Below are 25,937 nucleotides of genomic sequence, written 5' to 3' on the forward strand. Positions count from 1 at the left end.
TCCCAGCGAGGGCTACCCAGTGACAATCGGCTGGCCATGAAGCAGTGAGTTTCCCATCACAACAGGAATGTAAGCATGCACTACTTATAAGGGCTACTCAGCTCAAAATTCCAGGACTGTGACTTGTGCGTGATATAACTCCTAAATAGCCCCAAACTGGTGGGACAACAGAGGAAAAGGAAAGGGACATGGTTAGCATTTAAATGTTTCTAAAGGAGGTATGGTGAGCTGGACATTAGGAAACATGAAGTCTACTCCTGGCCATGCTCCCAATGAGTTGTATGGCTTTGGGTGAATCACATCACTTATCTGAACCTTGTCTTCCTTTGTCTGGAAAAATGAGTGGATTGGAAAAGATTGTGTTGCTAGAAAAAAGAAATGGTGAGTAGCTGATCAACACATCTTCCAGGCCTGGCACTGGGCTGGCCTGGGTGTAAATGGTGCCTTTGCTGAGACACCAGAGACAAAAGAAACAATCAGCACAGGAAGTAGAAGAGGATGGTGAAAGGCCACTCTTTTAGAGACTTGGGGGTAGCAAAGTGGGGAGGGAAAGAGGACTGGGCTCTCTAGCTCAAAACTGAGCAAGTATATCCTGTGTGAATGGAGCCCTGCCCAACAAAGCACACAATTACTCCTGGGTGCCAAGGGTCCTTTAACACTTGCTCCAAACTGTACATCCCTGATTATGTGTAACAGGCCCATTATAAATTTATGTGGCTAGTTTACTTTGGGGTCCAGTCTTGGGCTCTCCGCACCTGCAGAAAGCCTCACCAACTGGACCACAGCTGCCATATCCAATCGTCCTTGAGCACCTGGAAGCAGGTGAACCATGTGCTCACCTTGCACTGTCAGGACCTGCAGTCCAAGGCAACCAGGGATCTGGAGAAGGTGAATGGGCAGCTCTGCCTGCCCTCGGGTGCCCGCCCTACCTGCAGACATCACCCTCAGCGCCACTCTCAGGGACTTCCAGGCACTCGTCATTGTCGATGGCCCACTGCTGTCCAGCTGCGCAGCAAGTCTCGATCAGGTCCTTCGTGGAGACTGTGGGTGGTAACACGGGCAGAGTCACCACCCTATTGGAGGCATACAGTTCCAAAGTATCTAGGGTCAATAAGTATAGCAGGTACTGCTGTTGCCTGTCCACACCCCCATGACTGGGTAGGTAACTCACCCTGCACATTGGCTGCCAGCACACAACTGCAAGCTCCTCTGCACTTGATCTTAGCCAAAAGGCCGAGAAGCGATGCAAACTCCTCTGGAGAAATGTCTGGGAGGTTAAGTTGGCCCCACAGAAGTGGGGACTGGGAGGAGCCCAGCCAGTCAGTGAGTATCATGGGAGCACAAAGGCAACAGCCCTGTGGGGCCACTCACACTTGAGCTCCCTGTGGGATCACAGACACTGTTCAACTCCTTCCCTGCACCTCCCCGAACCAGCATGTGCACAAGGACCCCAACTCAGGCTCTGCTTCTAAGCAGCCTGACCCAAGTCTCTAATCCAGACAAGCCATAAGAAAGCAACAGCAGCAGCAAGGAAAGATTACAACTCAGCTAAGAAGTTAACAGAGAATCTCAGTGACTAGGGAAAATGGGAGGAGTCAAGGGCAGGGAGAACACCTTAAAACTCAAAGTCACGATCATACAGTAAGAAATGGATGAATCTGACTGCATAAAAATTAAAATTCTCTGTGTAACAGACCTCCATGAACAATATAATAGATTGCTGACAGCTTAGGAGATATTTTTGGAATGTCTACAACTGACAAAGAATTGCTACTGAGAAAATATAATAACATCCTGAAAATTAACAAGAAAAAACCACCTCAACATAAAATATCTTTTAAACTGAAAAAATCAGAACAAGCAGTCAATGTGCCCTCAAGTGACAGTGGGCACTGGCAGCCAGTCTGGATGGAGACCTGGCACAACTCTCACAATGAAATGTGCACATCACCTAGGGCCTGGTGGCTCCGCCCTAAGTGTGCACTCCAGGGGTTCCTCACCAGGCCCAGCACACAGTCAGCACTGGAATGTCTCTGTGGAAGGGTCTTGGAGGAAATCTGAAGTTCACTTTGGAGGAGTGAGGGAAGAGAACTGGGGACATCTCTGTGTAGGACTCCACCTGTCAGATACAACAGACTAGATGTCTGCATGACCATGTGCAGGTAAATGCATGCACACACAGCAATATGGAGCAGTAAGGAACAGACACTGAGGGGAACAGGAAAAATCAAGTGAGATTCATTACACATATTTAAAATATTGCACAAAAATAACAATACCCGTTTCACAGTAACACATAAAAGAAAAAAACTCACAAATTATACAGAAGAAAACTGGGGCAGAGGGATGGCAATAGGGAAAGGGAATAAAATACATCGTAAAGCAAGAGAGAACCTTACAAAGGTGATAAGGTATAAGGTGCTAGAAAATGAGGAATACAACTAACCCGACTATTTCCCTCTGAGGTCTGAAAATAATTGACATTAAAAAATGAAGCGCATCTAAAATAACTACATATATCTGAAGGGATAGCAAAGTATAATGGAATAGCTTTGAGCCTGGAGCTGCATCTTAGTGCCACCGTGTTATAGCTATTCCTCTTCCCTAAAGACTTCCCTTAGGAGATGAAAGAAACTATCCTGAATCAGGAGAAGCTCATCAAACCACAGGCACAAGTGTGCAATGGTGGGAAAGGAACACTTCTAAGAAAAAGGCAGTTCACAGAACAGCTACAGCAGACACAAAAACTTCAGTTCTCCTTAAAGAAGTTAGGGGTAAACAATATCTCTGGTATTGAAGAGGTTAACATGTTCACAAACCAGAAAGTGTTCCCTTTTAAAGCCCTAAAGTTCAGGCATCTCAGCCACAAACACTTTCACTGTAACTGTCTGTGCAGAGACAAAGCAGCTGACAGGTGCCTAGAACCTAGCATCTCACACCAGCATGGGGCAAGTCTGGTTAGTTTAAGGAGACAATCAATGGGTGGAAAAGCACCACTTGCTACCAGAGAGGAGGAGGAGGAGGAGGAGGAGGATGAAGTTCCAGATCTTGAGGAGATTTTTAATGAGGCTGCTAAGAATAAAGCAAACTGAATAAGTCAACTTCTGAAGAAGTCACTGGGAGCTGCTATTTTCTATTGACTGCTTGTTCACATTTTGCATATGGATCTGATAAAATCTAGATCTAATAGTTTTAAGCCCCTTAGATACTGCAGTTCTATTTTGTTTTGCTTATACACAAATCACTCTTTGTAGCTAATTAAGCTGAAGAAGCCTGGGAATAGACATTGAAACAAAGGTTAAAAAAAATACCCCAAAAAGCTTCTGAACAGAAAAATATACTTTAAAATTCTAATAATTAAAACACAAAATGCTCAAAATTCACTAATCATCAGAGAGATGCAAATTAAAACAACAATGAGTTATCATCTCACACCTGTCAGAATGACTACCATCAATAAATCAACAAACAGTGCTGGCAAGAATGCAGAGAAAAGGAAAACCTAGTACACTGCTGGTGGGAATGCAGACTGGTGCAGCCATTATGGAAAACAGTAAGGAGTTTCCTCAAAAAAATTAAAAATTGAACTAACATTTGACCCAGTGACCTCACTTCTAGGAATATATTCTAAGAAACCTGAAACACCAATCAGAAAAAAATGTATGCACCCTTATGCTCATAGCAGCACAATTTACAATAGCTAAGATCAGTAGATGAATGGATCATGTAGGGACCTGGAGAGTATTCTGCTAAGCAAAACAAGCTAGTCAGAAAAAGACAAGTATCACATGATCTCATTCACATGTGGAATCTAAAGAAATAAACTGGTGAGCAAATAGATCCAGAGACATAGAAACATGGGACACATTGATGAATCTCAGAGGGAAGGTGAGGATGGGTAGTGGGTGATGGGTTAACCAAAGAACGTGTATGCATGTATGAGTAACTCATGGACACAGACAATAGTGTGGTGAAGGCCTGGGGTGGGGGGTGGGGGCAGGCTAGAGGGGGGTCAATGGGAAAAAAGGGTACCTCTGTATTACTTTCAAAAATAAAGATAAATTTAAAAATTAAAAACAGATAAACAAAGAGACAAGAGGAACAGAAAGAGTTTGGAAATAGAACTGTGCATAAGGGAATTTAGTATGCAATAAAGATGGCATTCAAACCCTGTGGGGAAAGGATTCAACTGGTGATGCTGGGTCCTACCTCACACTATACATGAAAATAAATTTCAATTCTAGAAAGGCAGTATTAGAAAAAAATGTAAGAAAATAATTTTAGGATAAAGAGAGCCTTCTTCCAAAATAAGTCCATAGAAGAATGAAATTGGACCATTATCTCACATCATATATAAAAATTAACTCACAACAGATTAAATATATAAGTGTAAGACCTAAAACCATAAAATTCATAGAAGAAAACATAGGGGGGAAACTCCTTGACATTGATTAGTCTTAATAACAATTTTTTGGTAATGACACCAAAAGCACAAGCAACTAAAAAAAAAAAAAAAACAACAACAATAAATGGGACTACATCAAACTATAAACTTCTTCCTGCACAGCAAATGGAACAATCTACAAAATGAAAAGGCAACCTAGGGAATGGAAGATAATATTTAGAAATCATATATCTGGTAATATCCAAAATATGTAAGAACTCAATAGAAAAAAAAGAAAAAAAAACAATAACAAGTATTTAAAAATGGGCAAAAAACCTAATAGACATTTTTATATAGAAGTCATACAGATGGCCAACAAATACATGTAAAGGTCCTCAACAATATTGATCATCAAGGAAATACAAATCAAAACCACAATGAGATATCAACTCATACCTGTTAGGATGGTTATCATAAAAAAGACAAGATATAATAAGTAGCGGTGAAGATGTGGAGAAGAGGGAATCCTTGTGCACAGCTGGTGGGAATGTAAACTGGTACAGCTGCTATGGAAAACAGTATGGAGGCTCCTCAAAAATTAAAAATAGAACTAGAAGCAATTCCAATTCTGGGTATGCATCCAAAGGAAATAAAAACACTATCATGAAAATACATCTGCTCTTCCCATGCTCATTGCATCAGTATTTACAACAGCCAAGACATGGAAAGCATCAAGAGTCCAACAATAGATGAGTGAATGAAGAAAATGTGGCACATATATACAAAAGAAGGAAAATCTGTCACTTGCAACTACATGGATAGACCTAGAGGGCATTATGCTAAGTGAAATAAGCCAGACAGAGAAAGACAAATACTACTAAGTGAAATCTAAAGTTGCTGGACTGGTGGATGCAGTGAGTAGATTGACAATTACCAGAAGATGGAGGAAGTGGAGCCGGGGGGGGGGGGGGGGGGCGTGGAGAACAATTAAAAGGGTTTTGATCAAAGAGAACAAACTTCCAGTTATAAGATAAACAAGTTCTGGGAATCTATAGTTAACAGTACTATGTTATATACTGGAAAGTTGCTAAGAGAATAGATCTTAAGTGTTCTCACCACAAGGAAAAAAATGATAACTATGTGAGGTGATGAAGGTGCTAGCTAACTTTATTAATTACACACACACACACACACACACACACACACACACACGCACACACATACACTAGAGGCCCCATGAAATTTATGCAAGAATATGCCTTCCTTCCCCCAGCCCCCAGCTGCCGAACCAGCTTCCCTCTGGCACCTGGGACCTGGGCTTCCCTCACAGACCCAGCTTCAGCCAGAAGGTCATCTAGAAGGACATGTGAAAGGGTGTCTGCTCTAATTAGGATATTATGCTTCTATTGTTATAGATATTACATTGTATACCTTAAACTTACATAATGTTATATGTCAATTATCTATAAAAATAAAAGTGTAATATGCTAATTAGACTGGACAGCAGAATGACCTTCCAGACATCATTCCGGACATCCTTCTGGACAAAGCCACAGTGGCAGGGGCCAAGGCAGAGGTGGTTAGGGGCAATCAGGCAGGCAGACAAAGTGGTTAGGGGTGATCAGGCAGGCAAGTGAGTGGGTAGGGGTGATCAGGCAGGCAGGTAGGCAAGTTGTTAGGGCCATCAGGCAGGCAGGCAAGCAGTTTGGAGTGACCAGGCAGGTAGGCAAGCAGTTAGGGATGATCAGGCAGGCAGGCAAGTAATTAGGGGTGATCAGGCAGGCAGATAAGTGGTTAGGGGTGATGCAGCAGACAAGCAGAGTGGCTAGGGGTGATGAGGCAGGCAGGAAGGCAAGAGGTTAGGGGCAATCAAGCAAGCAGGCAAGTGGTTAGGGGCAATCAGGCTTGTAGGCAGAGTGGTTAGGGGTGATCAGGCAATTAAGCAGGCCAGCGGTTAGGAGCCAGTGGTCCCCAATTTCAAGAGGGATGTCCAACTGCCCCCAAGGGATCTCGGATTGCAAGAAGGTGCAGGCCAGGCTGAGGGACACACACAAAAATTTTGTGCAACGAGCCTGTAGTAAAGCAATAAAGCTGGAGAAATAAAGAAATAAATCCACACAGAAGCCCTGTCTGGTGTTACTCAGAGGTTAGATGGCATACTGATGGGTCCAGGATATGATTCCCAGTCAAGGGCATGTACCTTGATTGCGGGTTCAATCCCTGGCCCACATTGGGCATATGCAAAAGGTAACTGGTTGATATGCCTCTCTCACATTGATGTTTCTCTCTCTCTCTCTCTCCCTCTCTCTCTCTCTCTCTCTCTCTCTCTCTCTCTCTCTCTCTCTCTCTCTCTCTCTCTCTCTCTCTTTCTCCCCCATCCCTCCTTTCCTCTTTTTCTCCCTCCCTCCCTCTCTCCCTTCTACCCTCTCTAAAAAGCAATGTAAAAAATAACCTACAAACAACAAAACCCACACATGTAAAATGAAAACCTTAATACAACTGACTACATTAAAGTGTAAAATACCTAGACAGCAAAAGACAGCTTGTCCAGCCAGCCCTGTTACTCTCTATCATGCCTCTGACTTTTAAACCCCTTCCACATTTTTCACCATGTGATAAACAAGCGCTCTCTTTCCATTGTCAGTTTCCTCTGCAGTCTCTGCCTCAAATATCGGGTGTCATTTGGGTCATATTTATCTCGCAGGCACCTATCTGGTAGAGGGTAGGTTCAACAAATGCATCAGTAACACACTGGGCAACTGAGAACCTTTTTCAGATGACAGAACTGGAGCTCACCATGAGAAGTTAACAGCACAGACACACCTGGCCCAGGACCTGAGTTCCTGTGGCCACTGAGAGTGGCCATTCCATGCCTAATCCTGTCTAATCACACTCTGGGCATGTGGAGTCTCACCTTTGTTTGAATACTTCTGGTGAGGAAGGGCTCACACCACAGGCAGCTTGTCTCTTTTCTGCATAGCTCAGGCTCCCAATGCCTTTCTTTTACTGGACTAAACTCTTTCTCCTTCAGCCTTCTCCAAGATTGCCTTACAAAGAGATTAGGAGATTGCAATAGATCCCTGGGTCTTAGCCAGGCAACATGGGGTGGCCTATCTGGATAACAGTAGCAACTGAAATGAACTGAGTATTAGCAATGAGCCAGACACAGGCCCAAGCACTGTGATTGTCACTTAGGAGTGAGTGCTGTTATTATGCCCACTTGGCAATTCAGTAGGGGGTGAGAAACCCCAGCCTCAGCTGCCCCACTGCTGCTGCGTGGTGGGTTGACACAGTTGAACCTGAAGATCCCCTCTATGAAACTGACCATCGCCAGCCTGAAAGGTGTTTCTGCTTCCTGTGGATTAACTGGTATGTGAAACCTTGATCAGACACCAGGCTTCTTCCTGTGCTTGGCAGACTGCCCACCATTCTCTCTTGGCCTTTCCCATCCTGTCTCCCCTCCTTTTCAAAGGAACTCAGGTGCTGAGACCCCTTCTTCTAGGAGGATCGCCCACTTGGAGCAGAGAGCATTATAGGGGCCAAGCAGGGCATTGCCTGGTACCATCCAGCATATAGGAAGCAGGACCAGGCAAAGCCCAACACGATGTGTACCCACCATGTCCTCATCCAGAAGGCCCACACCTTCCCACCCCAATGCTTCAAGGCCAGAGGTCCTCTCCTCCAGGTCTCCTTCTCTTACCATCCTTCTGAGGTTCCCCAGTGCTCTCGCTCTTTTTAAGTTTCTGGGCACCAACCTTTCAGAATTTCAGTCCTGGGCTTCCTTTATTCTACATCTTCACCGGGGTCCTAGCTGACCCCATCCAGTCTCTGATCTTTAGTGCCTTCCCTTCACCCTCTGCACATCCAGCTCAGCTGGCCAAGGAACTACCACATCTCCCTGGTGTTTCCATAGCCAGAATCTGTTCAACAACTGATTTTTGCCAAACCAACTCTCTGAGTTTCCATTTCCTTGCATGTAAAGTGGGTAAATGACCTCTCTGCCTGTAGTTCACAAAATGGGAGGTGAGGAGATTCAGTGCCTGGCAAATAGCAGTTGCTCAGCAAACAGTATACCCTGCCCACTAGCACACTAAAGGGATTTGGTGACTACTCTCCAGTTAGTGAACTAAAAACAAAGGAAGAGATCAATAAATGCACAGATAAGATAATTATCCCTTTAAGAAGAAGGTGCTGGTAGAGCTTTCAGCACGCCCTCCCTATCTTTTCTGCTTTCCTCTGGGTTTTTATTGACTCCATTTCTATCTACTTTACACCTTGTCTGAGCTCAGGCCACTGGGGAGCATGCCTCTCCTCACCTGTCAGTAACTCACAGCACTGTGCTCTCAGGTGGAAGCACTCTCTGGCTCTGACCACTGCAGTCCTGGCCACCAGGCTCACTCTGGCCTCCTGGGATTAACAGTGACATGGCTGCATCCTCCCGGCTTCAGGATGAGTGGCCATGTCTGCCTCACAGAATCAGAGCTTCAGGCCCTGACAGCATGATCATGATGACCTTGACTCTGGCAGGAGCCCTGCCTCTGACATCCCTGCGCAGCAGAGGGAGAATGGGTCCCCTTCAGAAAACAATTTACTATCATAAGGAAATACAGAAGATACACATAACGCAGCAACTGCATTCTCAGGTACACGTCCAGGAGAATCGGGTGCTCGTGGTCTCCACTGGAGATCCACAAAAAATAGCCCAAACTGGAAACAACTCAGCACCCATCAACCAGAGATAAGGTGACAAGCCGTGGCATGAACATACAGTGTGAAGGAATGCACTCCAATCATGCGACCCAATGCAGATGAAGTACACAGGCATGATTATGGGGAAAAAGGCAAGTCACAGATGAGGGATGCATACTGCCTTGTAGATGAAGTACAAAAACAGGAAAAAAAGCAAACTACTACCATGTTTCCCCGAAAATAAGACATCCTCCGAAAAGAAGACCTAGCGCATGGAAAGATAAGACATCCCCTGAAAATAAGACCTAGCGCAACTTTGAGAGAAAAAATTAATATAAGACACTGTCTTATTTTCGGGGAAACAGGGTATTTAAGTGGTAAACTCTAAAGAAAAGTGGTAAAGCTCACAGAAGTCAGGATAGTAGTTACTGTGGAGTGGGGAAGGGTTCAGGACAGGCCAATCACGGCTTCTGTCCCCACTGACTTGGCCTTCCTGAGTGTCCACTCTTCTCTCCCCCCATTTTCTCAGTCTTTATTTAATAAACTGTTTCAATTTCACTTTTGAAGAAGTTTTTGTTTTGTTAATCCTCACCTGAGGCTATTCCTCCATTATCATTATTTATTTTTAGAGTGGAAGGGAGAGGAGAGACAGAAAAACATCGATGTGAGAGAGATACATGGATTGGTTGCCTCCCACACACCCCAACTGGAGCTAGGGATCTAGCCTGCAAACAAGATATGTGCGATGGACCAGAATCAAACCTGCAACCCTTTTGTCTGCGGTCCAACGCTCTATCCACTGAGCCAAACCAGCAAGGGCCTTGGTGCCCACATTAAATGCTTCTTTAACTGTTCGTATAAGTTTACACACTCTTCTATTCACAAATACTTTGCAACAAAAACATTACTTAAAAAGATAGTATGATCAGAAAATTCTTAGACTAAAGAGTCTTTAAGATGTGATCCAAAAAGTGACATAAGCCAGATAGAAAAGGACAATATTATATGATTCTACCTTTAAAAATAGCTAATTCATAGCCATAGAAAGTAGAATGGAGGTTTCCAAGGGGCTGGGGGCAGGAATAAGAATGGGGTGTTAGTGTTTAATGGGTACAGATGTTAGTTTAGGAAGATGAAGAAGTTCTATGGATAGATGGTGGTGATGGCTGCACAACAGTGTGAGTGAACTTAACACCATTGAACTGGATTCTTAAAATGGTTACATTTTAGCCTTGCCCAGTGTGGCTCAATTGTTTGGGTCTCATCCTGTGCACCAATAGGTTGATGGTTTGATTCCCAGTCAGGGCACATGGCTGGGTTGTGGCTCAATTCCCAGTAGGGTCTGTGCAGGAGAGGAGGCAGCCAATCAATGTTGTGTTCTCACATCTATGTATTGTTTTTTTCTCTCTCCCTCCCTCTCTTTCTAAAAATCAATAAAAATATTTTTAAATGGCTACACTTTAACACAATAAAAAGAGAATAATGCATTGCAGTGTTTTAAAAAGTGTTTTAAAAATTTCCCCTTCTAGACATCTAAACTTCTGACAGATACTCCCTAGGCACAACCAGGCTCATAGATGTTTATCAGAGCTGAATTATTGAGAGCAAAGATCCAGAAACAACCAAAATCCCATCAATAGGGCAGTAATTAAACAACTGAAATATATCCATGCAACTGTATGCAGGTGTTTAAAAGAATGTTTGTTCTTACTTACATAGAACAATTTCTGAATACTATGAAGAATTCAGAAGGAACAGTTCAATGCTGAATAGCATGTATAATAAGCCACCATTTATCTTTTTAAAGGGATGTGTGGATATACATGGATGTTAATGGAAGAAGACCAAAGAAACTGGTCAAAGTAGTTGCCACTGGGGAGGGAGAAAGCAAACTGTTTTCCCCTTTTGTATTTTTGTGTGTTGCTTATCTTATGCAGGTATTATTCATTCAAGAAGTGCTCTGCAGCCGGGTCGGGAGCAGCCAGGCCCAGAGCAGCAGCAACCAAGCCCAGAGCAGCTAGGTCGGGAGTGGCCAGGCCCGGAGCGGCCGGGCCCGGAGAAGCCGGGCCCAGAGCAGCTGGGTCGGGAGCAGCCAGGCCCGGTGCAGCAGCTGCCAGGCTGGGAGCGGCCAGGCCCGAAGCTGCCGGGCCCGGACCAGCTGGCCTCAGAGCAGCTGGGTCAGGAGCAGCCAGGCCCAGAGCAGCAGCAACCAAGCCCGGAGCAGCCAGGTCGGGAACGGCCAGGCCCTGAGCGGCCAGGCCCAGAGCAGCAGCAGCCAGGCCAGGAGCGGCAGTGGCCAGACCCGGAGCAGCTGGTTGTGGAGCAGACCAGAGCAACAGAGGCCAGGCCGGAGCATCCAGGCCCGGAACAGCTCGCTCCTCGCCTGCCCATGCCCCAGGGCTGCCTCTCAGACATGGCTGGAAACTTTTGGGGGAACTTGAGGGTCTGCTGAATCAAGTGATGAAGGCTTAGATTTGGATGTGTTCAGTTAGTATAGCGCTGGGGTGTTGATCTGTGAGTGCCTTGTATGGGGTCTGGATGAGGTTGGTTGATCTATTTGGAAATGTCTTTTGTGTGTAGTGTATCCTTGGGCATGTGGAGGTATTATTGATTTGAGAAAATGCTAAGTAACTGATTTACTACCCGAAAAATTTAAAGTTCTGAAAGTTTAAGGTCTCTTGGCAAAAGGAGGTTTTAAAGCTAACATCTTAATTTTAATGGAGAAAGGGGAGGACAAGCCCTTCCCACCCAGAACAGGTAATCCAATTCCAACCAGCAGCTATCTTTAAACAATGTGTTCATTTACATTTGAATGGCTATACCTTTTGATAGCCTAAGGGCAAGTTTACATGTAAACAAGTTTGCTTCTCAATTCCCAGGGCAGAAAAAACAAGGTTTAAAATTATTAGATTTTAAAATTTATTCTTAGAAGTGTAAAAGTTTATGAATTAAAAAAAAAAAAAAGGAGATTGAAAAACCTGATGAACAATATTAGCTGTTGATTGTAGTAGAGTCGGAGATACGGGAGGGGAGTGGACTGACAGTTCTGGGGGGGGTGAGTGGTGAAGGGGGGAAGAGACTGAACATAAACTGTGCACCTATGGATGAGGACAATGGGGGGTGGGGAGGGCAGAGGGTGGGATGGGAACCAGGTGGAGGGGGGAAGAAATGAGGAACCTTTGTAATAATATGAACAATAAAGATTGATTTTAAAAAAAAAAGAATGTTTTAATAAAAATTTTGTAACTTAATTTTTATAATATCCTGTTATACATAATTATTAATAACAAACTACAATAAGATTATAGTAATCGCTAATGACTGATTACTATAATCGTATTGCATTCATTTCCCTTACATGCCTTATGCGCAGGCGCATTATTTCTCTCCACTGATACTAGCAGTTGATTGCCACATCATTAGCCTTGTACTGACTTGTTTGGTGTGCATAGCAGAAAATATTTTGCTTTCAGAGAACAAGAAAAATATGTTTATTTGTGTTATGCTTATTAATTTGTACAGTTATTCAGTGTCTGGTAAGTTAATGTTCAAGAAAAAATATTAATTTTTTTAAAGATGTTCTATTATTTTATGTTAACGATTACTCATTATTTCAGCCCTTTGTATTCAGCATGTCTCTATCAAAACAAACCTGCATTTCTATGAAAAAAATAAATAAATGAATAAAAATAAAGCAATTTACTAAAAAAAAAAAAAAAAAAAAGCGCTCTGCTATAAAAAGATTCTGAGACTCAGGAGGTGCTAACTTCCTTTGATCACAGGACAATAGGTGTCCTAAACAATCCAGCCCAGAGGTTGCAACCCCTCTAGACAGTCCCCTCTCCTGGACATTAGGACATTAAAGCCCTTAAGAACTGTGAAGTTAAGAAGTACAAATTGCCAGGTATAAAATGGCCATGGGGATGTAAAGTCAATATTATTGACTATAGGAAAGATAATCAATAATATTGTAATATCTATGTATGGTGCCAGGTGGGTACTAGAATTATTGGGATGATCACTTCATAAGGTTAATAAATGTCTATTTACTGTTATATACATGAAATTAATATAATATTGTATATCAATTATAATTGAATAATAAATTTTTTAAAAGAGAGAACTGTGGATTTTAAAATGCTGCAGAAAAATGTCTGTCTCTAGCAGGAGGGTGATGAGCAGACTGTTTCTACCAAGCATCCCTTGGGACAATGTCTGTGGGCCTGAGCAAACAGCCCAGAGATGCTGCAGCTCCAATGTCCCCAGCAGCCTGGGATTCTGGGAGAGGAGGTGGTGAGCACCTGGAGTCCTTTACAAAGAGGGCAGAGTGAACAAATAAGAATTCCTGTGCTTTGTCCTCCTGCCCCAGGATCACAGACACAGCCGGCTGAGAAACAGCAGGAACTGCTGGACAAGCCTTCCCATCAGGGCCCACCCAATTCGCTCCAGCCAATTCAGCCCCTTAGAGATGCTTTTCTCAACTGGCTCCTCCTCCCCCAGAGGGCAGCCCCAGCCTCCATTGCTTCCTAGTATCTGCCTACAGCTGCCCACCACCCCAACCTGACTAAGGAGGTGCTGATTGGCTGGATCTCTACCCTGGTTGGGCCGCCCACCCAGCCCCAGCTTCACCCTCTGCATCTTCTTTTCAGCTCCAGAGTGTCCTATCCTCACACACATTTTACAGATGAGTAGGCAGCAGCCCAGGGAGGAGGCACAACTTGCTCCAGACCACATACCCCAGCCAGGGACAGTGCAGGGTCTAAGGCAGGCTGTGTGTTCCACAGTGCCTGCTCCTGAGCAGAGTTTCCAAAGAAGCAAAGAAAGGGGTAGAGGGAGAAGGGGGAAGAGAGGAGAAGTTCAAGTCTCCCATTCTGCACCAGTCAAGGATAACTGATCCACCACTCCCAGGATCCTTCCCAAGCCCACTTCCATAGCAGGTTCAGCACTGCCCACGGTCCCTCTACCATGCACAAGGGTTGGAGGGGGGTGGGCACGACAGGCTCTGGTGTCACTCTGCTTCCCCTACGCCTGGAACCAAGCCTGACACTGAGCTCTGCAAGTTTCTGGTCCCCAAGCGAGAGTGGTTTCCTGCAGGAAACCAGTCAGAGGGCTGGGCCTCTCCCTTCCACTGGAGCCTGCAGAGCTCCTTAACGAGGCTCCCATGGGGACTTTCCAAACCTCAAAAGTTAGGGGCCAATATCTTCCTTTTAAAGATGAAGGGAAGGGACAGAACCAAGATCAAAACTCATCTCTGCTTATCCCAAAGCACAGGCTGTTATTTTTCTGAAACCAACTTGAAATTATTTCCCTCTGCTCTTTATCATGTGGGCATTCACAGTTACTTTAGCCCATACCTGGCTAGTTAACATGTGAAAGACTTTAATGAGCATACAACACCCCAGGGGCAGCTGGCAAACTCAGTATAAATGCTGCCATCCCATTGTGAGGACTGTAAAAATAGCCACCATTCTTTGCAGAGGTGGCACTGTTTCACTCCCTGAGTATGGGCTGCAGCATGACTGCATTGCATACAACAAAAATGAAACATGAAGAGGCCTTGCAGCTTCTGTTCTCTTTTGGGGGACCCTGCCATGAACACATTGAGGCTAACCCATTAGGATGAGACCACATGAAGCTAAAACAAGACTAAGCTTGGCCCAGGTCGGCAGAGCCCAGCCCAACTGTTGACCCACAGTGTTTACAAAACTAACGTTAGCCTCAAGTAATTAGCTAGGAATTTATCTAATTAAAGATATGGCTGACTTATAGCCTCAAAATAATAAAAACACTGCTGAAAGAAATAAAAATCTGAATAAATAGAGGGATATACCATGTTTATGGATTAGAAACTTAATATTAAGATGACAATTATCCCAAAATTGATATACAGAATCAACATAATATCAATCAAAAATCCTAGCAGGCTTCTTAAATGTAGAAATTTAAAATGCAAATGCCTTGAATAGCCAAAATGATCTTTTAAAAGAACAAAACTGAAAAACTCTCACTAGATATCAAAAATTAATATAAAGCCCAGCTGGTGTGGCTCAGTGGTTGAGTATTCATCCAAAAACCAAGAGGTCATGGCTGTATTCCCAGTCAGGGCACATGCCCAGGTTGCAGGTTCGATCCCCAGTAAGGGGGATACAGGAGGCAGCAGATCAATGTCTTTCTCATCAATGTTTCCAGTTCTCTATCCCTCTCACTCTTTAAAAAAAAAATCAATTAAAAACGTTTAATTTACTATAGAGCTACAATAAGACAGTATGCAAAGATAGTCAGCTTGACAGAATAGAACAAAAGAGGCCAGAAATAGAATTTTTTCCATATTTCTGACAAAGGTGACAATGCAGGGAGGAAAGACATCCCTTTCAATAGCTGGTGCTGGGTCAACTGAATATGCATTTGAAAAAAGAATGAATTTTGACGCCTATTCACACTACTCAAAGACATAAATCTAAATGTGATTTAATGTGAAAAGTGAAACAAGTTAAAATGTCTGGAACATAGGAAAACATTTCATGACTCTTGGGTAGACAAAGATTTCTTTAAAGAACATAAAATGTACTAACATAAAAGATCAATAAATTGTATTTCATTAAAATTAGAAATCTGTGTTTCTCAGGAGACAGTGTTTGCATATACTATTAGAAAATATGACTAAGAGAGTGGAAAGAAAAGTCACAGACTGAGATAAAATACTTGTGGTCAAAAAAAAAAGATACTTAATCAGAATACATAAAGAACTCCTATGAATCAGCAAAACAAAAAAAACCCAATTTTAAAATGAGCAAATAACAACAAAGTTGCCAATGTTAATATAAAAATGTGTTCAGCATCATAAATTATGAGGGGATTCAAATTAAAAAACCATAATGAGACATTACACATCCACCTGATTGGCTAAAATAAAAGAATAATGAAAACATCCTGTGTTGGCAAAGATGTGGAGCATCTGGCACTCTCATTAGTGGAGATATAAAGTAGTAACAGACTGGAAAACTGTTTGGTGATATCTGCTAAAGTTAACCAAATCTGATGCAGCAATTCCACTCGCAACAGCCTTCCAGAAACTCCCACTTCTCAGTGTTCACAGTAACAGTATTTCCAAACATGGAAAACAGCCCAAATGTTCATCCACACTAGAAAAACTATGATTTACTTCTATAATTCTATCTAATAAAAGAGTAATATGCAAATTGACCATACCTCTGCTATACCCACAAGCCATGCCCACCAGCCACGCCCACCAGCCAATCAGAGTGAGTATTCAAATAAACCCAACCAAGATGGCTACAGCCACAGAGAGCAGGAGGAATGCTTGGGTTTCCCTGGCAACGGAGGAAGCCAAGCTTTCAGCCTGCCCTTGCTGGCCTAAGCCTACACTCAAGGCTACAAAGTTTCAATTATAGAAGGTAAACAAATTCCAACAGAAATGGCTGCAGCCACAGAGCAAGCAGGAGGCTTAGCTCCGCTCCAGGCTACAAAGTTTCAACTGTAGAAGATACATAAATCCCAGACACCAGGGCCTCTGCTTGGGTTGCTGGGGGGTGTGGCTGGCCTGCAAACCAACACAGGCCCCTCACTCAGGCCACCCCATGCCCCAAGGGAACACCACCCTGATCCAGGACATCCTTTAGGGCAAATCAGCCGGCCCCCACCCATGCACCAGGCCTCTATCCTATCTAATAAAAGAATAATATGCCTATTGACCATCACTCCAACACACAAGATGGCTGCCCCCATGTGGTCAAAGATCCTGCCCCCATGTGGACACAAGATGGCTATCACAAGATGGCCAGCAGGGGAGGGGAGTTGAGAGGGACTAGGCCTGCAAGGGAGGGCAGTTAGGGGTGACCAGACTGGCAGAGGAGGGAAGTTGGGGGTGACCGGGCCTGCAGGGGAGAGCAGTTGGGGTGGATGAGGCCTGCAGGGGAGGGCAGTTAGGAGTGGCCAGGCCTGCAGGGGAGGGCAGTTGGGGGCAAACAGGCTGGCAGGGGAGCAGTTAGACATCAATAAGTCTGGCATGGGAGTGGTTAGGGGGTATCAGGCTGGCAGGCAGAAGTGGTTAGGGCAATCAGGAAGGCAGGCAGGCGAGCAGTTGGGAGCCAGCAGTCCTGGATTGTGAGAGGGATGTCTGATTGCCCATTTAGGCCCAATCCTGATGAGATTGGGCCTAAGCGGGCAGTCGGACATCCCTTGAGGGGTCCCAGATAGGAGAGGGTGCAGGCTGGGCTGAGGGACACCCACCCTCCATGCATGAATTTTGTGCACCGGGCCTCTAGTGGAATAATAAAGAGCAATTAAAAAAAAAAAAAAAAAAAAAACTGCTACATACAACATGAATGAATCTCAAACATAGTATCCTGTATTATTTTTCAAAATACAAACAAAATTATACTGATGGTTCCCAATGCACAAAATAAATTCATAAATAAGTAAGAATAACTGATGGTGATGAAAGTCAGCACTGTGGTTCCCAAGGGATTGGGAGGCTAGAATTGACTGAGAAAGGATACTAGGAAAACTCTGAGCACTTGAAGTATTTTATATTGTGACTGGGATGGAGATGCCCAGATATACCTAAATGAAAATCCACTGAGCTGCTCTATGAAGTCATGTGCGCTTTACTATCTATATATTACACTATATATATATATATATATATATATATATATGAAATGTAAAACCAAAAAGGTTTATAGGGAGTGTTGGTATATTAATCTAGATTAAACAATACTCAAGAATTTCTATACTATACTTCCATACAAACTTTTAGAAAGAAAAAAACTCATGAGATATAACAAGCAAACATTGATTAGATATAACTACAAAATGAGCTGTGTACACTTTGGAGATAAGTAGAAGAAAACAAACCTGGCCTGAGCACTAGATGGCAGCATGAGCACGAGATGGCAGCAGAGACTTGGTAAGTGTGCTGAGTGTAGGGTCATGGTATGTGGAAATGTAGGAGGGAGTCTTTATTTTTAGACACGCAAAATAAGTGTCAAGATTGAATGTTTCCATCATACATGCACACACCATATCTCAAAGAGAAAAAGAAGGGTGAGCTCTGGACAGTTATGAGATTGAGACATCTTCTCTGAACCCCCCTCATCCTAGAGCGGCCTCACTGAGGGTCTGTCTCAGCTGCCTGGTGTGGGGTGAGGTTCCAACTGGAACCCCAGGATGTTGGTGTGTTGTGGTTAGTGGAGCCACGGCTATGTGGGTGTGTTATGGTGGGTTTTGATCATGTGTTAAGGCTCGGAGGCCCCACTATGTTTGGCTTCAGACTGGTCCTTGGGAAGCTTTGAGAGGTGGTGGCTGAGTAGCTGATGGACCAGGGACAGGCTCCCCGTGGTCCCCCAGGCAGAGGGTGGTGAAGTACGTCTGCCATCAGTGTGGCTACTTCTGTTCAGACTTTTGCAAATGATGAGAAGCTGACTCTGCAAAAAGAGAAAAGCAGCTTACATAAAATGGCAGCTCTCAGCAAGCTTAGCTCTGTTCAAAAGGAATGTGTGGATCTGGCATCATTATTAGAAGGTGCCACCAGCATGGAACCTTGTGAGTTTTTCAGGCATTCTGAAAAGCTAAATGGAACTCTTGGATTCCTGGCACCTGATACACCATGGCCTGTACACATGCCATGAATGAGTGAATGGTGCAGTTGAGAAGATGGGGACTGGAAGTGAGAGACACTTCATTCACATACTGGAATCTGTCATCCTCTCCCCAACATCCCAGGTTCTGGGAGCTCTCGGTGCCAAGTACTGACTCTTGGCAAACATCTGTTTCATTGCCCTCAGTGACCTTGGGCAATTCACTTAACCTCACAGTGCTTGTTATCCTGTCTCAAAAATGGGTATAATGACAAATCCCCCTCTCACAGGGGTGTCATAAGGCTTAATGCACCAATACATACCCAGTGATAAGCACAAAGCCCACCACGTAATAAAGGCTCCCCCATGGAGGGCATCCCTGGGAGGGTGGGCCATGGAAAGCACTCTCCCAGTTTGGGTGATGTCAGCCTTACAGCCAGGCAGTGCTGCTGAGGGAAGATCTCAGGCCTAGAGCATCTGCTGACCCAGTTTGCTGAAACAATAGCCAGGGAGGTACACTGTGCTACACAACTGGAGGCAGCTGGAGTGACGCGGACGGGGAACAGGGAATGCACCAATGAACATCCCCACCCAACCCCACAAGGCCTGGCTCGTTTGCTTTCTCACCAGAGGAGACAACTCCTGGCCACCAGAAAAGACACATATCTGTTCATTTAAATAAAAACACAAAACCATCACCCCACCTTCCAGAGTGTAGTGACTCAATGGCAGGGCACAAAGGAGCTCACAGTGTGCAGGGGACCTCTGTCCCTACGGCCATCCTCTCACCTACTCTTCTCAGTAATCCTGGGAGGGAAGAGGTTACTCTCCCATTTTACTGATGCAGAAACTTGCGCTCAGAGAAGCTGAGTCGATTGTCTGAGGTCACACTGCCAGCAGAGGCAGTATTCACACCCAACGATACACTCTCTGAGGGCCAACTTGGCTCATTCCCCGGTGGGACTAAGCCCCTAGCATGCTTTCCCAGTATGGAGACCCTGGAATAGACAAGGAGGTCCCAGAAAATCCCCAACCCACAAAATGCTGACCTCAGCCAGATGAAAGCTTCCCTTAAAGCACATGTGTCAAACACAAGGCCCGCGGGCCAAATCCAGCCCGCCAGGCCTTGCAATGTGGCCCGCACCACGCTGTCATCACTGCACTCCGCTGTCAGTTTATGACATTGTCAGTTTATGACTGTTCAGTAAACCATTGGGCCCGCGATTTAGGCTGGATTTTAGATTTTGGCCCCTTCTCTGATTGAGTTCGACACCCCTACCTTAAAGCCTCAGACACTACAGGACAAAGGAGACCATGGCCACATAATCGTGGCCCAGCTTGAAGGATGTGCCAGCAGGCACACAAGACTGCCACTGCCCCAGGAGAGCCTGAAGCAGACCTCTGAACTCCAGTTCACTGAAGCACCCAGGATTCTGGATGGCTCAGGGTGCAGGATGAATCTGGATGACACCCTTGGTTCACAGGCTGCCTCAGGCTTGGCATATGAACAGGAAGCAGCCCCATGCTCAGAAGCCACTGCCCTCCCAGCAGAGCACCCATGACTGAAATCATAGCACCCAGGACACCAGCTGTGAATGGAACCTGACTATACCAGCACTTGGTGCCCAATGCCAGCTTTCTCCCAATGAGAACACACCTCTAGGAGAGCTCTCAGTAAGTCCATCCTACTGTGAGAAAACTGAGGCCCATGGCAGGGGCACAATATGCCTAAGTCTCACAACTAGTGAGGGACAGAGCCAGACTCAAACCCGGGGAGCCTTGTACCAGGCCTACCTAAGCAGGAAATCTAGAGCATAGGCAGACCCAGGTTCAGGGCTGGGCCCACCACTTATTTACTTCTGGGCCTTAAGCCAGGTACATGTTCCCCCAGATCACCCCCGGTAGGAAAGGACTAGTAAGGTCATTTGGGGACTAAGTGAGATGAGATACATGGAGCACCCAGCCCAGAGCCTGTGGTACATTCACTGCACTGACTGCCCCAATTCTCCTTCCTTCTTTTAGCCACACCATTGACAATGCAACTTCACAGCGGTTCCCATTAACAGGAGTCCCGGAACCAGGGCTGGCCCCCAACTGGCTTGCAATAGGGTGTGGTAAAATCAAAAGTTCTAGTTCCCAGCCCAGGCTCATGAGCCCTGGGTACTCCAACGTTTCACCTGGGGCCTGCTTCCTGGAGGAGGGAAAGAGGGGCTAAGCCACTGAAGGATGAGAGCACCAGGAGTAGGGAGGAGCCCTCCCAGTGAGGCCACCCCAACAGCCCACCCCAGAAGCTGCCTACTGACAAGGACACGCACCAATGGGAGCCCAGCTGACATCAGCCACGCCTGGCCTCTGGACTTGGAACCAACACTAAATGTCTATTATGTGTGCTAAAGAGATTCTAGGGTGGTATGCCACTTGCATTATTGAGGCAATAAATAGATGGGTCATATCATAACCAAGGCGTGTCCGCAGCAGAAAGGACTAGCACCAGTTTGGTGAGAGGAGCAAAAAGACCCCCACAGCCTCACACAGTATTAGTGGGAGTGAGGCCAAGCTTGCTGAAGAGCCTTTGATCAAGATAAGGAGAGATACTGCACACGTGCAAACTAAAATCACTGCAGGACACCCATTCTACTTCCCACATCACCATGTGGGAAGTTTTATGGCACCCTGCTTACTTCTCGCCTCAATTTACATAGTCAGTTGATTGACTCTGCATCCCCCACACAGAGTGGAAGCTGCATGAGGGTTAGGAAGTTCATCTGCTTTCATCACTGCTGTACCCAAGCACCTATATGGTAGGCACTCAACACATATTTGCTTAATAATGAAATCAGGAAGACAGGCATTCTCCTACATCCTACCTAAAAAAAAAAAATTAAAAAAAAAGTAATATGCAAATTAACCATCACTCTGCTATACCCACAAGCCAATCAGAGTGAGCATGCAAATTAACCCACAAAAAATGACAGTTAATTTGCATAAGCAAGCAGGGAGGGCAGCACCATGGCCCGCTTCTGGGAGTACAGGTCCATTGGAGTAGAGGAGGTCCTGTGGTCAGCGCCAGACACCACCCACAAGGTACCAGTTCATCAACCGGGGAGGTGGGCTGGGCAGGGCCAGACACCATGGGAGGGGTCTGGGTTCATTGCAGGCCCCAGGAGGGGCAGCGGCCTGCCTAGCCACTCCCCGGGGGGGGGGCCCTGTCAACATCAGTGCCATGGGAGGCATGGCCGGGCCGGCCTAGCTGCTCCAGTGCGACCCTGGGAACATTGGCACCCCAGGGAGGAAAGGCAAAGTCCACCTAGCCACTCTCTTGGGGCACTGGCAACATCAGCGCCCTGGGGAGCCACGAACGGGCTGCCTAGCCGCTCCCGTGGTGCCCTGGGGAACATCGCAGGCATGGGGTTGCTGAGATCTAGATAGGACGTCCGGCCACAGATTCACAGCTTTGGGGAGACTGAGAGCAGGGATCTGCCTCATCTGCAGAGATAGAGGTTCTGCAGTGGCCCCAAGATGCAGGTGTGCCCAGCCAGAGATCAAGGGACATGGAAGAACTCCCGGGCAGAGGGGCAAGGACCCTCACCCCTGAAGCGGGGGTAGGGGGGTTTGAGAGGTGGTGCCACCTCAGTGGAGGGGTGCTGCACTGCAAGGTGCTGGAAGGACTATGTGATTCAGAGAAGCTACCAGTGCTAACCGGCTTTGCTCAGGCGGCCTTCACACTTCAGAGGCAGCGAATCCTGCTCCTGCCTTGACCCAAAAGCAAGTCCGAAGTGCCCTGCCCCATGGCAGAGCATGCGTAGGCAGTGAGTATGAAGCCTTTCACCTGCTCTGGAGAAGTGGGGGGGGGGGGGGGGGGGCAGTATAGAATGGGGGCAGGGGACCAGACTGGGGAGAGGAAAGAATATGGAGCATCCACAATGAAGAAGTGCTTGAGAAAGAGGCTCAGAAGTCTGACTGGAAGGTTTGTTCTGTTTGCTGGGTGGCTGCCCCCTAGGAAGGGCAAAGAGCATGACTCTGAGGGCTTCCTGTGTGCTGAGTCAAGTTCCACAGCCAACTGGAATTGGCCTCAGTTTCCCGGTCTATAAAATGGATGAAGCGTGTCCAGTGCCTTCACTGAGCTTTAATGGCCAATTGAGATACTATAAAGAAAATGAGGGAAGAAGTGAGAAAGAAAAGGGAGGATGAGCAACATGAAAGACTGGAAGGAACCTGTAAACCCATTGTCACTTAAATAGGGAATTAGTCAATGTGTTGTAATGATGGTATGATGCCAGGTGGGTACTGGAAATATTGGGGAACACTTTGTAAAGTATATGATTGTCTAACCACTATTCTGTAACTAATATAAAACCTGAAACCAATAGAAAATAATATTGAATGTAAAGAAATGAAAATTGGAGTGAAATTTTTATAAATTTCAAAGTTCAAATAAAAGCTGTAAAGGAAGGAAGGGGAGAATAAAAATAGTGTTTTTCATTTTACCACTTCATTATCTTTTCAGTACATGAAAAAGACAGTTGTCTTTATATGGTACTTTTATGCTTTTCTAAGTCATTATCTCATTTTAATTTCAGGGCAACTTAAAGACAAGATAATTATTCCCTCCACTATTCAAAGAAAGGAAAACTTGGTGTCTGGTCCTAATGATTCAATCCTCAAGCCCTTATTGTAAAGCAGGATTAGTAAAATTTTCTGTGCAGGGTCAAATCTATATCAATAAAAGCCTTGGGGGTGATCAGGCCAGCAGGGGAGGGTAGTTGGGGGCAATCGGGTCAGCAGAGGAGCAGTCAGGTGTCAATCAGGCCAGCAAGGGAGCAATTAGGGGGCAATCAGGCAGGCAAGTGAGCAGTTAGGAGCCAGTGGTCCCAGATTGTGAGAGGGATGTCCAACTGCAGGTTTAGGCCCGATCCCCGAAGTCTGATATCCCCCAATGTGCAGTTGGACATCCCCCAAGGGGTCCCATATTGGAGAGGGTGCAGGCTGGCCTGAGGGACACCATCCCCAGTGCACGAATTTAGTGCACCGGGCTTCTAGTTGTAACTATAAATGAAAATGGTACACCATCAGAGAGGACAAGTCGACAACATCTACCAGATTTAAACTTGCATTCTGTGTCTTCTATATTGAGCACATACCAGCCAACACCTCCCAAAAGAAATGCATGTGGCTACCCGGCCCAAGTGGGCCATGGTTGAGCATTATTCTGTGCACCAAAAGGGTGTCAGTTCAATTCCCAGTCATGGCACATACCTGGGTTGCATGCAGAAGACAACAGACCACCTGAGCAAAATCTAGTACAAGATAACACTCTCCCTCATGACCCCAAGCTGGAATCAACCCCAGGGCCCCTTGATAGGAGAATGAGCAGCCAAACTGGGGCATAGAATGGAGCACTTCTCAGCAATAAAAAGGACAATTGATGAATCTTAGAAATGCTGTGTGAGTGAAAGTCAGACACCAAAGAGAACCGCCTATGTGGCTCCCTTTATAACAATCTGACAGCTACACTGTGAAGTAGGACAGCAGTGCCATGGGAGGACACTGAGAGGCAGCCTGGGCTATCTCATGATGGTACATGACTTGAGTGATGGCTACATAGATGTGGTCATTTGTAAAAATGTATGATTGAGTATTATAAAATAAAAATAAAGAAATCATACACACACTGACCTTGTGATTCCATAGTGTGATGTGGCATAAAGATGTTCAGAAAGTTTTTTTTATTATTAAATCTTTATTGAAAGTATTACATATATCCCCCTTTCCCCTCCATTGCCTCCACCCCTGCCCCAGGCCTTCACCATCCTATTGTCTGTGTCCATAGGTTATGTATATATGCATACAAATTCTTTGGTGGTCTCTCCCCACTTGCTCACCCTCTCCCACCTTCCCTTGGAGATTCCAAAGTCTGTTCTATGCTTCTATGTCTCTGGATCTATTTTGTTCATCAGTTTATTTTGTCCTTTAGATTCCACATGAATGAGATCATGTGATATTTATCTTTCTCTGACTGACTTATTTAACATCATACTTTTCAGGCCCCTCCATATTGTCTCAAAGGGTAAGAGTTCCTTCTTTTTTACTGCTGTATAGTATTCCACGGTATAAATGTACCACAGCTTTTAAATCCACTCATCTACTGATGGGTACTTGGGCTGTTTCCAGATCTTAGCTATTATAAATTGTGCTGCTATGAACACAGGGATGCACACATTCTTTCTGATTGGTGTTTCAGGGTTCTTAGGATAGATTCTTAGAAGTGGGATCACAGGGTCAAATGACAGTTCCATATTTAATTTTTTGAGGAAACTTCATACTATTTTCCACAGTGGCTGCACCAGTCTGCATTCCCTCCAGCAGTGTACTAGGGCTCCCTTTTCTCCACATCCTCACCAGCACTTGTCTTTTGTTGATTTGTTGATCGTAGCCATTCTGACTACCTCATTGCCGTTTAAATTTGCATCTCATGATCAGTAACTTCGAGCATTTTTTCATATATCTCTTGGCCATCTGTATACCCTCTTTGGAGAAGTGTCTATTTAAGTTCTCTGTCCATTTTTAATTGGATTGTTTGTCTTCCTTTTGTTGAAGCTGTATGAGTATTTTATCAGATATTTGGATATTAAACCTTTATCAGATATATCATTGCCAAATATGTTCTCCCATACAGTGGGCTCCCTTTTCATTTTGTTGATGGTTTCTTTTGCTGTACTGAAGCCTTTTATTTTGATACTAGAGGCCTGATGCATGAATTTGCTCACGGGTGGGATCCAGCTGGCCTAACCTAATGGGATCCCATTGGGTCAGGCCAGGGGTGGGTAGGAGAGGGGCCATGGGCAGTTGGCCAGCCAGCCCCGCCCCCAATCAGGGTGTTGGGGGCAGATTGAGAGCCGGGCTGGTGGGGGGTGGGGAAAACAATTGGGGCCCAGATAAGGCTGGTTGGCTGCCACAGTGTGCATCATAGCCACCAGTTGTTCTGGTCCTTCTGATCATTCTGCCATTCCGATCACTGGGCCTATATATATATATATACACACACACACAGTCTAGAGGCCTGGTGTACGAAATTCATGCACTTGGGGAGAGTTCCTCAGCCCAGTCTGTGCCCTCTCACAGTCTGGGAGGCCTCGGGGGATGTCCAACATCCTTAGCGCTGTCATGGAGGCAAGAGAGGATCCCACCACCACCGCTGCACTCGCCAGCTGTGTGCCCAGCTTCTGACTAAGTAGCGCTACCCCTGCACTGAGCATCTGCCCTCT

The 25,937-nt window shown here is 45.4% G+C and overlaps 1 protein-coding gene across 9 annotated transcripts in view; it reads right to left on the reverse strand.

Moving 5' to 3' along the window:
• The window catches only part of FBLN2 (fibulin 2), a 99,822-nt gene that overhangs the window by 31,412 nt on the left and 42,473 nt on the right, over positions 1-25,937 (reverse strand). For all 9 annotated transcript variants that reach the window (XM_084872426.1, XM_084872422.1, XM_084872421.1 and 6 more), the window contains exon 3: positions 930-1,041. In XM_084872426.1, coding sequence (XP_084728552.1) covers positions 930-1,041 — 112 coding nt within the window. The remainder of the gene's footprint in view (positions 1-929; positions 1,042-25,937) is intronic.

Source organism: Pipistrellus hanaki (genome assembly GCF_964339955.1).
Source record: "Pipistrellus hanaki genome assembly, chromosome: 2".
Lineage (NCBI taxonomy): Eukaryota > Metazoa > Chordata > Mammalia > Chiroptera > Vespertilionidae > Pipistrellus > Pipistrellus hanaki.